The sequence below is a fragment of the Antechinus flavipes genome, chromosome X (assembly GCF_016432865.1).
Source record: "Antechinus flavipes isolate AdamAnt ecotype Samford, QLD, Australia chromosome X, AdamAnt_v2, whole genome shotgun sequence".
Classification (NCBI taxonomy): domain Eukaryota; kingdom Metazoa; phylum Chordata; class Mammalia; order Dasyuromorphia; family Dasyuridae; genus Antechinus; species Antechinus flavipes.
Window position 1 is genome coordinate 61,356,981 of NC_067404.1, and position 16,090 is coordinate 61,373,070.

Consider the following 16,090-nt stretch of genomic DNA (forward strand, 5'->3'; position numbering starts at 1 on the left):
GTGGTATAATAATACCACTTATCCCCAGAATTGTTGTGAGGATCACATGAGGTAATGTTCTAAAAAGAGCTTATCATAGTACCTAACATGTAGTAGGCACTTAATAAATACTTGTTTCCTTCCTTCCTTCCTTCCTTCCTTCCTTCCTTCCTTCCTTCCTTCTTCCTTCCTTCCTTCCTTCTTCCTTCCTTCCTTCCTTCTTCCTCCCTCCCTCCCTCCCTCTTCCCTCCCTCCCTCCCTCTCTCTCTCTCTCCCTCCCTTCCTCGCTTCCTCTCTTCCCTTCCATGCTTCCTCTCTTCCCTTCCATTTTCCCTCCCCTTTTCCCTTCCCTTTTCTTTTTCCTTCTTCCTTCCTTCTTCCTTTTTCCCTTCCTTCCTTCTTTTCTGCCTCCCTCCTTCCCTCTCTCCCTTCATCCCTTCCTTCCTTTCTCTCTCTCTCCCTTCGTTTTCCTATTTAACTGGTACAAGAACTATGTGTGCTCAGATTTTGAGGAACCTTAATTGGTTATGGAATCCATTGTATTTTATGAAAAACTTTGTGGAAGGTTGCTCTCTAAAATCACGTTTGGAACAAGGTGGGGGCCCTTTGGTGCCCCAGCCCTCCACTGGAGGGGCCTTTCTTGGGCCTCGGTTACAGCTTAGTGGCTAAGAAGTATGACCCATGAGGGATTCCAGTCTTGTTTTTCTTGAAGATCCGGTTTCATCTATGCTTAGGAATCCGGGCTTTAGCTCGTCAATGATGTCATCATTCTTGCTCCCAGATAAAGAGGTGCACAGTAGGTGCACAGTAATTTGGAGGAAAGAGAGTATTTTGAAATAAGCTTGGAGACAGAGATTGGAGGCTCGTTATCAAGTGCTTTAAGTGGCAAGTTGAGGAGTTTGCAGTCCCTGCAGATTGTCGAGCAGGGAGCAACAGGTCAGATCGGGCTTAGCATGCTTATTTGGGCAGTGGGGTTTTCCAGTAGATGGGTAAGGGAGACCAGAGGTCAGCTAGGAGGTGATTGCAACCGGTGGCTCGAGAGGTAATAAAGACCCAAAAAAGGGTAATGGTCACATGATCTCTAAGCACTCACCTATCCTGAGCTATTCTTTTGGCCTGATAAGCCTTAAAGACAGCAGCACCAAAAAAAGAGCAGATTTCTCAGTACAGTAATACTTCAATTTCAGCAAAGACCAACTAACCAGAACGGTCTGATAACTGAAGGGAGGGGGAAAACCACACAGAAATGTGTTGACTGTATGGATTTATTTAAGAAAAGCTGCTTCTGGGGTACACCTGAGCTCGCTCGATAAGTCACTAAGTGTGTGCTGTCAAACTGAGGATACCAAAAAGGACGAATCATCTCTGCTTTCAGGGAATCCCATTCCTGTGCAGGAAATGCCTTGGTAGTAACCACATACCTACCAGATACAGATGAGGCACATGCAGCACAAACGGAAGGTGATCTCAACAGGAAAAACACTCGGATGGGGGGAAGGGGAGAAGGAAGGTTTGCATTTACACTTGATTTTAGGGAAACTAAGATGTTGAGGTGAGGGGGGCAGAGCACTGCAGGCATGGAGGCAGCCAGTGCAAAAGCATGGAGGTAGAGAATGGAGGGTCACCTTTGGGCACTTGCAGGCAAACCAGTATAACCGGATCATAGAATGTGTAGAGGGGAGTGAAATATAAGACCCGTGATATAAAAGAGCTTTCAGTAGCAAACAGAGGAGTTTTTATCGGCTCCTAGAAGTAATAGGGAGCCACTAGAGTTCGTGAAGGAAGATGACGTGGTCAGACCTAAGCTTTAGGAAAATGGCCTTGGCAGAAGAGAGAGACTTAAGCCATGGAGACCACTTAGAAGGCCAGTGCAGTCATGTGGTGAGAGGCGACAAGGACCTGGAATTGGCGTGTGCACATCTGGGAATGGAGAGGAAGTGATACAGTAGGGATGAGTGGGCTCCTAACTGGTCAACAACCAGGAAAACCAAAGAAAAGAAAACATGGGCACAGGATACATTGTTAAGTTTAATGTGCAGTGTTGACATTTTATCCGTCTCTTTCTTCTATGTAGAAAGGCACCAGAGCAACAAATCCAGTCTCAGTCTGTAGCATTTGCTCATTTCTGAGTTGTAAATGCTCACATTTCCAAAAGATCTAGCCCCTGGTGACAGATTGGCCACGTGCGCCGATCTTTGCTCCTCAAAGACAAAAATCAACCCTGACCTCCCTTGGGTTTTCTCATTAATGCTGCTTAGAAGCGTTGTTTACCAGAATTGAAACGGAAATTTTAGGCCAACTCACCTACCCAGAAACTTATATTTAACCACAAGCCCCATTTCCCTGAGCATTCTGGTTAATCAAGGCCCAGATGTTGAGGCAAGACCTTCCTTGGGCTGCCTTAGGCAGGTGGCACCTTTACAAAGCTCGATGCTCCTGCAACCAGGTCTCAATTGAAACTAAGGTGACCCGGGGCTCCCGAAGCAGATGGGACTTTGCCATCCAGTCTTAGGTAAGTCAGCCTTACGGACATAACCAGCAATAGCTTTAAGGCACAATTGCAGTCTCTCCCTTGTGCCCTTCCCTCTTAAGTGGAAGGCAACAGGAAAATGGACATCATTCAGCAAGTGATCTCATATCAAGGAAAGCTGCCCTTGCTAAGTAATGGCCATTTTCCAGTTCTTTGGGGTTACAATTTATTTCATTTTGAATATTCTTGATTACTGACATTTTCCATGCCACCCCTCACTGATTGGGATATAGACCAGAATTCCTGATCGCGAATAACTCACATTTCCATGGCAGTGGAAGCTTTAGAAATTGCTTTCCTTACAATCCTGTGAGGAAGGTAGAAAAAGTTGTAATAGCCTCATTTCACAGATGGAGAAACTGAGGCTTATCAAAACAAAATGACTTTTCTACGCTCACTAGATCTTTTTTGTTTGTTTGCTTTTTATTGTTGTTGCTGCTGAGGCAATTGGGGTTAAGTGATTTGCCCAGGTTCACAAAGTTAGGAAGTATTAAGTGTCTGAGGTTGGATTTGAACTCGGGCCTCCTGACTTAAGAGTCGTTGGTCTGTCTACTGCACCATCCGGCTGCCCTTATGTTCTCACCAGATCTTAAGCATTGTCCTGCTTTCTAGAGCCCCCAAGTTGGGGTGATTAAGATATACCTTCCTAGTGGAGAAGTCATGAGGTGGGACTCCTGAGGATGGTGAGAAAATGGAGTCCATTTATTTCAAGGGTTTTCCCCTTTTTATAATGTAACCAAAACAACATCCAGCATGTGGGACCACAGAGACAAGTAGCTATTGTATGTAGTTTGCCACCTGGCATCACTCTTCCACCTGCTACACTCTGCCTCAATCACAACACGGGTTGTAACCGCCCCCTGACTTCTCAGGAAGGCCGAGAGCCCTTAGGGGAGATGAGGAGACGAACCAGACATTGTCAGTGGGTTCCCTCTGGGCTGAAGGGTCTTATACGTCACCCAGAATTTCCCCACCGACTGTGTGCCTCTACAGGATTCCAAATCGGCTCCTCTGCCTCCATTGGCATTGGCTTGACCTTCCTTTGATTTATTCAGAGCAAGCTCTCCATTCTGGAGACACACCAAGCTTCAGAAAATCACACCTTGCCTGGAATGGGCAATGGCGGACTCCAATGATACATCAGAATGACCCCTTGGGCTCCCATTCTCTTGGCCCTTGGAATCGGCTGGCTTTCTAACTTGATGGCCAAAATGGTCCAAGTGGCCTCTCCAGACCAGCTCACCTTTGGAGCTGACACCCTGCCCACTTCATACAGAGCTTCTGTGCCAATAGTTGCACATCCAAGATTTTACTTTTCAGCAGCCAGCCTGCTGAGGAAGACATTTGTCTAGCCCATTCGGGTCACATCCTTCTATTTTTTTCCCCTTCTTTAAGTTACCGTTCAATTAGGGTTGAGTTTCTGCTTTTCCGTCTGATCTGGGACACGGAACATGGGTGTAGCCTTTTACCAGAGATTTTGGATAGACTTAATCTGGTTCTTTTTTGCTCATGTGATGAGGGACTCACAGAGGTGGGGCTGGAAAGGACCTCAGAGACTATCTAGTCCAGCACCCTCATTTTCTACATGAGGAAACTGAGGCCCCGGAAGGGAAGGGCCAAGATCTCACAGGTAATAAGAGGCAGAGTCAGGCTTCAAACATAAAGCTGTGAGTTACTCTCAAAGTTGCCAAGTCCCTTCTGGACAATGAATGTTCTCAACTCTGGCTTGCGGGGTGCTTTACCTGCCCCCCTCCCTCCATCCCCACTTCACCTCAAGATAGAAAAGGACCTAGAGAAGGAAGTTTCAGCCTCGTGAAAGGTCGTGAAGCTCCACCAAGATGCAGCATGCCATCAGTAGATGGAAAGCTCGCTGCCAGCACACATGCTTGCACTTACTTGTGTGCCAGCCATCTTTTCAACCGCAGGGGCTTTGTTCTTTATTACCCAAGAGGCCGACAGCTCATTCTAGATGCCTGAGTCGCCAGGGCCAGGCTCGTTGGTGGCTTGGTGCAGAGCTAGCCTGTCTTTAATATATGTTTCCTTGCTGGAGTATCTGCATGGGCCATGGCGAGAGCCCAGTGGAAGCAGATATCTGGGCCGTCGAGCAGAAGGTCTGTCACTGCAGGCATTCCCTCCAAGCACCTCCGTGCCTTCTTTGCCACAGCTTGGTACTGCCGTGACCAACCCAGACTCCATCTCCTCAGGCTTTGAGGTTTCCACTGCTATAATCTTCAGTACTCCAGAGCCACCTTCGGCCTTCAGAAAGCATCAGAGGAGGTCTGGAGTTGTGGGAAAGGGATCTTGTGAGTTTCTCAAATCAGAAGCTGCCACGTAAAAGGCTCTTGATTTCTCATATACATTTGGGCAGCAGACTTTGGGTCAGAAGGTCTGGCTTTGGTTTGATTTTGCTACTTAGCTCCCTAGATGATCTCAGGCAGATGACTTTACCTCTCTGACCCTTAGTTTGAATAATCAGATAGTGGACTTAAGAAACCCTTTTCACACTTCTTAGCTTACGGGGTTGTAAAGCTCCTAAACTGAAAAGTTTGTAAACTTTTTAAACTAGAAAGCATCGCATCCTTCTGAAGTTAGGAATGATTACCGGGAGGCTCAGCTACAATTATTTTCTGAGCAACTGGTATTATAGAGGAATCTAGGGAACTTTATAGTTTTTGGTACCAATGCAGTTTTGTCCGAGTAACTCCAGGCAACTGTTTGGGAGCATTTTAATTGACTTGGTCTTTGTCTTTTAGGAAGCCCAAGCACTGGCAAAGCAGCAAGCGTGAACCCTTCTGCCTCCTGTCGAGGGAGTCGCCACCGCCATCGCTTTTCTAAAATAGCAAAATTATCCTGGCTTCCAGAAAACAATAGGCTTCATGTCTACGGCATCAATTTGTTGCTTGATGTGCTCAGCGTCCAAACAATAGCCAATGAAATACATGATTAAAATGTGAATGTTTTATGGTTAGAGCTTATGGGAGGGGATTATTGTAAAATTACAAGTAGATGTGATGGAGTGGTCTCTGTGATCTGTCTGGCCATTCGTGCCCCCCCCCTTTTGTAATCGTAATGCAAAAACCTCTCTCTTATATTATTATTTTTATTGTTACTGCAGCTTAAATATTTCCAGAGCTCCTGTTGTTAAGCATATGAGAATCCAAAATAAAACGGGAGGGGAGGAGAATCCGTCTAATTCATTTGCTGCCTCGATGTCCTCCTGGATTTTTCCAAGCAAGTACTTGTGCACCATTTTGATGTGTTTCTGTTGTGATTTTTAAAGAAGCCGTAAGCACCGTTTATCATTTGGCACTTGTCATGATGACTTATGGCCGTTCCGATACTCCGAGTCTTTTATAGATGGAAACCGTCATGCTCTCGGGGCTCCTCGGCAAAATTCTGTGCTCATTTTGGGGATCCACAGACACCCCTTTGCTCTGAGAAGTCAGAAAAGCATTCAGGTGACAGGTCCCGTGCATTACTACCCAGCTGAGGCTTAATCTTATCTTTCAAGGTAGGCAAAGATTGCTCTGTGTCGGAGCACTCGGCCCTTAAGCTTTTAGTCAATGTGGTGTCGCGGAACCCTTCAATTACATGGCTGAAAATGGGCAGAAAGTCATCGTGCAAGGAGCCCAAGTTTCCATGGGAGGGGTTGTGGAGCAAACGTTCCCCAGGTGATAGTTGGGGCTGTGGCTTGCTAGGTGGTTGTGTTTCCCCCTTCGGTTTTCAAATGACACATCCCCATAGCGTTAAGCTCCTGAAATTGGCAAATAGGAATCAGAAACTCAGCTGTGCAAATGCATTTTCTTAGCATGTGAAGCTTATTTTTTCATGAGTACATTAAGTTTAGATGGATTTATCTTTTCTCCACTTCAATAATAGCAAACATTCAGTAAGAGTATCCATCCAAGCAAGGGACCAATTTAAAACCATAACCCCGAAGGCTGATAAAAGGGCAAAGAGCAATATGGCCTCCATCACTTACGCAGGGAGCAGGTTTCTTACCATAGAGCAATTCTACTTAGCCTTTGTTACTAAAACACCCCACGGGCACCCCCATTTTCCTTTAAGTGACTTTCCATTACCCTGCGCTGTATGCATTGCTGTGTCATTTGCCAAAATCAACATGTAATGAATATATGGCATTGTTTACAGAGGTTCAACACGGGCACAGTGCTTTAAAGTGAGATCAACATTTTTAGAAACAGAAATTACAGACTGCTGGGGATCTGAAATGAATAGGAGTAATGCCAAATGAATAGTATGTGGTTTCTTCTGAAGGGAAGGGAGGGGAACGGTAAACAGTGGAAAGAAAACTGTTTAAATATTCCCGAGTTTGCTCGGCAGACTCGTTCTGGGTTGAGAACGAACGTTCAACTGATCTGTGTGTGAATAACGGCGTCGTGAATACTGGGGGACACGAGGTATCTGGACCAGATTCTAACACGGGAAACATTTGGGCCGAAAACGAGTTTGCTCCGCTTCCTTGCCGGAGAGGGCAACGTGTTTTAATGGCTAGCGAGCTGGCCTCGAAGCCAGGAAGACCTGAGTTGAGCTCTTCCTTCTGACCTATCCTAACCGTGTGACTCTGGACAAATCAACTAAACTCTTGGTTCTGGGTAACTCTCTGAGACTCTTAAGTCATGGAGAAGATGGCAGCCTGCATTGGTAGGACTTTTAACACCTTCCGAATACCAGTGAAATCAGAAGTGCGCTCCTCCTATCTCGGGCCTTCTCTCTCACGCAGAGGAGGGTACTGCCAACTGGGTTCTGTTCTCAAGGGGGAAGCAGCTAGCCGAAGCAGGGGGATTCCATTGAGTGGCTAGCCTCCAGTCGAGTGACTCATGACTGATAAAGTGACACGTTCATCCACATAGAAAAAAAATACGACTGTCTGCCCTGCGCAGTTATTTGAGTTTCATGCTAAAGGGGAGTTCTTTATTTCCTTGGCTGTGTCCCCTATAGCTAGGTCCAATAAAGTAGATGAGAGAGTGAAAAGCAGAATGTGAAGAGTTCTGATGAGAAAAGAAAATCAGATTTCCCTAGAAAACCTGTCCTCTGGTGACAAAATTTTAGGGGAGTTCACAGCATATTACTTTTTGGGGGATCAGATCTGTTGGTTGACCATCAATCCAAAGAGATGGATTTCAGGTGTTTGAGCCGATTTTTTTCTGAAACAGATTTATTCCACCAGATTGGAAAAAAGCAAGGGGGGGGTGTGGGGGAATGTCAGCTTCTTCTCTCCAGATCCGGCTCAGACTTTAGGAGGGAGTTTTTACCTTTGGATGTCATGGACCTTGCAGGTACTCTGCTGAAGCTTATAGACCCTTTCTTGGAATGATTCTTTAAAAATTCATCATTAGAGGAAATGCTAAATTTTAATGAGAGTAATGAAAAGATGCCTTTTTCCCACCCAAATTCACAGGGTCCTTGAAATTGACCCATGTATCCCTTGGGAATCCACTGTCCCCGGGTTAAGAACCACTGATGCCAGAGGGAATAGAAGCGACTTGCTTCTGAAGAGCTGAAAGCTGGGAATCGAGTGCTGAAGCCCCAGTGGTTCTCTGGAGGGATGGTGGAATCCAGAGGAAGGAGAGGCAAGGAAAAAGCCGCTGCTTGACTGTGTTGTGCTTCTGATTCAATTATGAATGCTGAAGATTCGGGAAGGATTGGTATTGTTCCCTCTTTCCCCCATCATTTTTTTCTTTAGCTTAAATAGAAATAAATAGCTTTGCTTTGAAACAATGATTTACCATTCCAATAAAACTCTTTAAGATGCTTTCACGTTTTAGATGTTAGGATTGTCTGGTCTCTTTGTTCTGGCCCTAAATGTGAACAGAAACATACTCCTCCACCCCTTCTTTTTCACAAATGAAAATATGGATTCCTCCATTAGAAAATAGCATTCCTAAGATGATAGTACTCCATGTAACTTAGAACTGTCCTGATTTTTTGTTTCAGAAATAATTTAAATATATACGTACACACACACAGAAGGCACGTATACATATATACACATATGTATGTATGCATGTATATAAAAAATTCTGTTAGAGCCAGTGGTCTCGTGTATGTGGAGAATGATGTGGCTAAACAAAGATTTCTGGAAATATGCTCCCAAAGTGCCAAGTAATGAACATGTCCTTTACAATTATGCCCCTCTCTACCAAGTCCCTATTAAAATGTAAATCTCCTTGTGGGATGCCTAATTCCTTAAATGCAGTGATTTTACACCTTGACCACCCTCTGCCAAAATTTATTTATCAAAATGGGGAGAGCACTGAGCTTCTCAAAGGCCGGGCCCGCTGTCTTCTGGGCCAGTTTGCTGTACAGCTCCGTGGGTTTGTGAAGGGGGTGGGAGGTGGGGTATTGGGATGGAAGGGTAGCAAGGTTTTTTTTTTTTTTTAATCGCTTTCAATCCCTTCAATTCCCCTCCTTCTGAGCCAAGCCCACCTATGTTTGCTTTTCTTTCATTTTTCATCTCTTTACTCCTCCCCTAAGCTTCCCCCCCTTGCTGCCTCTTCCCCTTCCTCTCCTTTCTGCCATGCTTAAAGCCCACGGTGGTAGATGAGTGAGTGGCTGGGGGTTGGGTTAGAGCTGATGGGGGAAAAAATCTATTTCCTTCTCTCTCCTCCCCTCACCCCCACCTTTTCAGCCCCTTGCTCCAAGTATCCTTCCATATATAAAATGTGTTCTTGAAAAGTTGGCTGTAAGGAAAAATTCAAGATGTCAAACCTTTTCTTCTCCTTGACTTGAATTTATAAATGAGAGCCTGGGGCCCTGAATGCTGCTGTTGCCATGGCAGCAGAAATTCACAATTCCCTTGTGCCAATCTAAGAAGCACAGTATATGCATTGCTTGTGGAAATTCTCTAAATAAGACCATCCTATATGCTGAGTTGCCTTACTATCAAGGGGTACATTTCTTGGCTTTTTAAAAAAAAATTTTTTTTATACACTCAGGATGGAGAATACTTGAATAAATCTGCATTTCTTAACTTGAATTAAAGTCTCTAGGCATGTTGAGATGGAGCTGTGAAGCAACAAATTATATGAGTAATTTAGGAAAACCAAAACCCTATTAGCGAGATCCTGTCTGTTAAACCCAATGACTGGCTAAAGGATCAGTTAGCCTTTCTAGGAATGGAGCAAAACAGTTAAATGGGGCACTGGCTGCTCAGCTGGTGGACTTTCCCCAAGTAGGGCCCAAGGAGCTGCCTTCCTCTCTCCCCAGGCTGTCCTTTCCTTCAAAGTCCTGCGGAAAGTTTCCAAGACAGGCATTTACTCAGACTAAAGCACTGTTCGAGGTGGAAGATCCCTCAGATCTCGTCCAACCCCTTCATTTTCTGGAGGAGGAAGTCCAGGGGAGAAAGCTCCGTAGTCAAGATTAGTGACGTATACCGGAAGCAGCCAGGCTAGGATTTGAACCCAGCTCTCCATTTATTAAGCCCTTACTATTTGCCAAGTACATCACTGAGCTCTAGGGATCCCAAAGCCAATGCTTTATTCACTACCAGCAGGGCATTTGAGCAAGCCATTTGTCAGCATTAGCAGATCGGCTCATTTTGTGTGCCACTGCAAAGGAGAGGCAGAGGAAGACTTCAGTGGATGACGTTTAGGAGACACGAGATGGAAAGAGAGATGGAGAAAGCCGAAAGAAACAGCGATGGGGAAAGAGAAAGATGGAGAGAGAGAGAGGAGACAGAGGTGGAGAAAACAGAGCAAAGAGAGAAAGTGACAGACATGGAAAGCTATGTATCACATAGACAGAGAGAGTCAGAGACAGAGAAGTGGAGAAAGGAGAGAATGAGACCAGAGAAGGGGAGCAAGAGATGGAGAGACAGAAAGAAGAGAAAGGTGGAGAAAGCACAGAGAGAGATGGTGGAAGAGCAGAGGTGGAAACACATGGAGAGAACCTAGAAATAGAGAATGAGCTATATATATGGAGAGCAGAGAGAAACTGAAGATGGAGAAAGATGAAAAGAGACAAAGGTGGAGAAAGAAGAGAGATGGACAGAGACAGATGTGGAAAAACATTTACACACTTATACAGATAAGAAAGAAGAGAAAAAAAGAGAAAGAGATGGACAGAGCAGAGAATGAGACAGGAAGAGCAGCAAAAGATGGAGAAAGAGAAGAGACAGGTGTAGGAAGCTGAGAGAGATACAGACAGAGGTACAGACCCAGACTCAAAAAAACGATGAACTAAAATCGGATTGGAAAATCTTGATGTCCTAAAGTTGATGTTCTTGCTTCTATGTAGGTAACCCTCAAAGACTATGTCAAAACACAATCTAGTCTCCCCTATATAAAAAATCCTTTCAGAACTTGGTGATAGGAATGGCTTCAGAGCCAACAGGGTGCCGCCTCAATGACAGTTTGAAGAATCCTTTTATTGGGGGGGGGTCTGTGAGTTTATCAGTGTAAGGGCCCCCCAGGGTGGAGATTCCCTTCACCTGCAGATCAGAATCTTGTCTGCTAATTATAGTCTCAAAGAGGTGCCTGGATCACTAAGAGGTTAAATGATGTGCTCTCCTTCACACTGCCAGTATATGTCAGGGTCAGAACTCGAATTCAGGGCTTCTTGATTACAAGGCCGACCCTCTTTGCACCATGCCTTATTGCCTCTCGTTTTCCTAGAAAATGGAAATGCTAGAATGGCATAGGTTAGAGTCCCCACAACACAATCTATCTCACGATTTCAACAGGAAAAATACAGGATTGCGATATAGAGCAATGAATTAGAGAGCTAGAAGGGTAAGCAGCCCTGTCTGAATATTTCCATTTCTTCAGTATTTCACTGCTGACAGCCTTAGGAGTTCATAGATCTTTCTTTGCTGATTTGCATCAATAAACATTTCGAAGTCCTAGAAGCAATTAAAATAGAATCGTTGCGTTAATGTTGATAATACTCAGTGAGGCGAGGTGTCTTTATAAACTCCCAAATTAACTTACTACCTAAATGTTCACAAAATATGGTTCTCTTTATCATCGTGGAGTTTCCCTAGAATACGGATGTTACAGGATTCTATTTCTAAGCAACACAAAAAGATGATGAAAGAGCTTTTGCAACATACAGAGCTTGGAGTTTTTGCAAATCTCCTACACGTCCCTCCCAAGTTTCCTTTCTTTCCCCCTTCCAAATGGCTTCCATTAAAAAAAAAATCTAACTAAAAAAGACCAGGGGGCATCATGTTTATTACATATTGGTGTGCAAATTGTCCTTTATTTCCTAGACTGCCCGTGACCTAAGTTTTCATCTCCCGGTGTTTAGTTTTCCTAGAATTATCTGGGCTGCTTTTTGCTGGGCAGATAGTTCTTCAAACACATACATACATACATGTCTGCATACATATACACAAATCCTCTGCAGCTGGGTCCCACTTACCTGGGATCGTGTCCATGGCAGAACATCCCGTACCATAAGGAAGCATCAGGATGGTTGGGGAGCAGCTGTCACCCTCTACAGACTGCCCTTGTCCTAGAGCAATACCTATCCCTTCTCACAAGATGGGGAGTCCTGCTCTTGGTCCTCAAAGCCTTAGAAATGTGGTATTTCCCCTTCTTTCTATGATCTCACAAGGAAAAGCAAAGAACATCCGGCTTTATTCTTATTCTGCACTAGACACCTCTGTTGAACATGGGGAGGGTGTTGATGCTGAGCCTTAGGATTACCAGTCCTTGTCCTCATTTCTTGAAGGATTTATTGATTGATATGTCTATTAACTCATATTTCATATGGCTGCTATCTAAAAAGCAGATCATCTTTGCCTCACCTGGAAAAATAAGAGAAGAAACAGAATGAAAGCTTTAATGTTTTCCCCCTTCTCAGTGACCTCGGTAAAACCAGTTTATGGAAAGGAGGCTGTTCCTTTTAGAGGAAGTTGGGGGATTTCCAGGTTCAGGTTTCCTGATCTGGGCCCAGAGCAACTTACAGAGACTCAAATTAATCTTGCAGGTGAATGAGCTTTATTACTGGGAGCCTCTGAGGTTCCTTCCAACTTGGAGGTGCTAGGATTCTAGGGGAAATCATTGATTTCCCTCCTGCCTCAAAGTTTAAGGAGCATCGTTCCCAGAGGCAGGGGTTGGCGGTGTTGGCACACACCTTTTATTGATGTGAAAAGTGAAGCTTGGAGAGGTTGTGACCTGAGGTACCTACATGGTACCTCAGAACTGGGTCCAGGGAGACTTGGATTCAGATCTGCCTCCAATACTTCCCACTTGTGGGACTGTATGTGTCGCTTAACATCACTCAGACTCAGTTTCTTTTTCTGTCAAAAGAGAGAATAGTCATACCTACTTCCTAAAGGCCATTGTGAGGATCAAATTCTCATTTGATCCCATCCATACAGCATTTTGTCAACCTTAAAGCAATATATAAACACTGGAGATTATTATTGCTATTACCTGAGATCAGTCCAGTTGAAAAGATCTGGGCTTTGAATCGAGGTCCCCTTGGAGCTCTGCCTCCAGAATCACTGTTCTGTCACATCCTTTCCGACTTGATGCTGTTTTTGCCCAGGGATCGTTGTCAGGCTTTTTGCTTATGGCTGGCCTTGACTCATGGGAAGGATGACTACGATCCTGCTTAACCACTCATATTTAGAAAAGCCTACACATTTCAGTGGGATAGCTGAGAGTTTCCCGAAATTGCCAACCATGGTGTTTTCTTCTTTGGAGTGTGTTATGTCACAATAATTCGGACTGACTTCAAAGAGGAACCGACAGCAGAGATGTCTTTTGGGTCATCGCAGCCACCCTACCCTCCTACCCAGTCATTCCAGGCTTGACTTCCTCATCCCAAAGCATTTTCTTTTACAGATTAATTCCTATTCCCAATGCATACTAACCATCAACTTCAGCTTGAAGAATTGGGGACTCCAGACAGAAGGGCAGTGACACTGGGCTAAGATGGGCGGAAAGGTTATAGATCAGGACTTCTGTCCTCAGAACTGCTGGGGTGCTGACCCATGCTGTGGGGAAGAAAAGAATACTTTAGAGAGTCCATGCTGAGTCAGAAGTTTGGCTGTGAGTACTGGCCCCCTTCCTTCTTGGGAGCTTTTTCCTAGTATTATAAGATGATGAACTGGAAGGGATCTGGGAGATCATCTGATTCAGTGTTGCCAGACTCATATGAAAACAGGGCCACTAAACTGTACATAAAGATTCCTAGGGCCAAGTGGACATAGAAAACCACATATTAACATTATTTGCATTCCATTGTATTTGACTTATTTCATTTCATATTTCCCAATTACAGTTTAAAACAGTTCCAGGAGCACTGGGGAGTGTTGGAGCAGTAACGTAGAGGCTGTATGTTTGATACTTCTGATCCAAAACATTTCCTTAAAATCGAGGCATGGAAGTGACCTGACCTCAGTCACACAGATAGGAAATGTTTCAGCTGTGATTCAGACCCAGGCCTTCAGACTCCAAATTTAGTATGGTTTCCAGTACACCATATTGCCCCTTACAAACTAAAAATATAAACTGCTGTAAAAGCTGTTTCAAAAATCAACAAAAAACCAGCTCACACCTACTGGAAAAAGGCTAGTGAAATAAATAAAAATAAAAACAGCCACTTTGAAACATCCACTTGGTGGAATTGTTTAACTTTGGCAAATGTAGCTAATCACCAGGCTTAAGACCTGGGTTTCTATTCCAGACCCTTTCTTTTTTATGTACGTATGTAATTTTGTTGTTGTCTGTAGATGCTTTGAAGGGTGGTGCACTTTAAAAATTTCTTCCAGCCTGGAGCAGACTAACAAAGGTGTCTGAGTGCTAGATGGAGAAGGTACTAGTTATTACTTCTACCCCCTCCTGCCTCCATTCTTCGGGCTGACAGATATTTTCTTGTAGCCAAATATCCCAGTTTATGTGGCAGCTCTGGGGCTAAACCTTCTTCACATTGTCCTGTTCTTGTTTCCATCGGTGATGACCTAAAGATCAGGCCCTCTGGGAACGCTAGCGTGGCTAGGATACCGGCCTAGGGGTATGCTTACCTTGCCGGAACACATTTCTAAGCTATAGGGTAAAGTGTGCTTTCCCATTTTACAGGTGAAGCGACTGACTCCTAGGGAGGGATAATTACCTCCTTCCTCTCATTTCTTTTTTCCTTCTGTCCCACTTTTCTCCAAGGACTAAGACCGATTGGTGTAATACACTTGAATAAAGAGCTAGAGAAGGTCATTGTAATGCTGAAGGGGAGTTTGGGACCTGGGCCCTCCCTCAGCTCCGTGTCCAGTTGCAATGGGAAATCGTCAAGATCCCCTTCAGAGGTCACCGATAGGCAAGGGGGCTCTGTTTTCAGTTGTCACTATCTGTGGATCACGGAGGGCTTAATAAGCTTATTAAGCTGAGCCAGTGGGCTGGGCCACCCTGCTCCTCCTTTTCTCCCCCCTCCCTTCCCCCGCTTCTTCCTCGAGCCCCTCTCTCTCTGCCAATTTCTAGTTCCTGTTCTTTTCTCCTCCCACTGGCCATCCATGAGTCCCAGCCACGGACCCAACAAGCGGCCCAGAGGCGAGGGGGACGGGGAGGAGGAGAGAAGAACAACTCAGGCACTTTAGTGGGTTTAACGGCGCACTATACCCTGTGAAATACGGGAGCGAGTACAGCCACAGATCCCGGAGCGTGTGTGGACCTGGGACTCGTAGCCCTGCTTGCTTGCTAGCAGGACGTCGCGGCATATCCTTGGAAATGTTTACTAGAGCCCTCCCGCCCCCACTCCTTCCTCGGTGCTAACTTCAGGGAAGATCCAGAATCCTTATGGCGCCTCAGAGATCAGAGGCTCATAGATCTGGAGATGGAAGGGTTCTTAGGGCGCAGGGAGTCCACCCCCTTCCTTCTCATTTTACAGCGGGAGAAACCGAGAGACTTGAACGACTTGTCCAAGGTCACAAAGACAGCAAACAAGATTGGAATCCAGGTCCTCAGAAGCCACGCCCGGCTCCCTTCCCTAGTTTAGAAAAAAAAAAAAGTACGATAGAGAAGGAAGTAGAGAGCAGGAGACAGGGCGGGGTTATACGTACAAAACTGGCTATTTGAGTAGCGGTTTTGTCCAGGTTGGGCCGGACCCCGCCGGCTCTGCGTAGGGTGGGCGGTACCCGCTCGCTCCACTGTCTGCGCAGGCGCACACACATTTTCTAACTCCCCTCCCCTTCGCCCTCGCAGAGTTCCGGGCAGCTCGGGCCGGTCACGGGAGCCAATCAGCTGTTGGGAAACTTAAAGCGCGGGACGATCCACGCCCTTCCCTCTTCCTTCCCCCTCCCCCAGCTGGGTGTTGCCTTCGTGGCACTCCCTGGCCAGAGGCTCCTGGGCCAGTCCGCTAGTCCTCTGAGCCTCAGTTTCCTGTTCTGTCGAAAGCCTAGCCTAGGGCCAACTTGGAGTGCTACCTTCTCTGAGGCTCGCTTTCGTTTACCACACCTCCCGTCCCCAGCATTGTGTGAGGAATTATGAGGGGGGTGAAAGGGCTGTCCTCCACTCCCCCCACTCCACCCTCTCCCCCCAGACGGCGACAGCCTGAGGTAGCGAGGGGTCGGGGCCTGTACCCGGGCTGCACTTGGGAGTGGGGTGGGGCCGAGGCTGC

The 16,090-nt window shown here is 45.7% G+C and overlaps 1 protein-coding gene and 1 long non-coding RNA gene across 2 annotated transcripts in view; one reads left to right on the forward strand and one right to left on the reverse strand.

Annotated features, from left to right (window-relative positions):
• The window catches only part of SH3BGRL (SH3 domain binding glutamate rich protein like), a 96,206-nt gene extending 90,513 nt beyond the window's left edge, over window positions 1-5,693 (forward strand). Inside the window, exon 4 of the mRNA XM_051969065.1 lies at window positions 5,263-5,693. Within this exon, the coding sequence (XP_051825025.1) occupies window positions 5,263-5,295 (33 nt within the window). The 3' untranslated portion in view covers window positions 5,296-5,693. The remainder of the gene's footprint in view (window positions 1-5,262) is intronic.
• Window positions 5,694-7,587: 1,894 nt separating this feature from the next.
• LOC127543070 (uncharacterized) lies at window positions 7,588-16,021 on the reverse strand. The gene is made up of 2 exons (XR_007949123.1): window positions 15,534-16,021; window positions 7,588-13,478 (listed from the first exon to the last, which is right to left on the reverse strand). It is a non-coding gene; the product is annotated as an uncharacterized LOC127543070 (long non-coding RNA).
• Window positions 16,022-16,090: the final 69 nt, after the last annotated feature.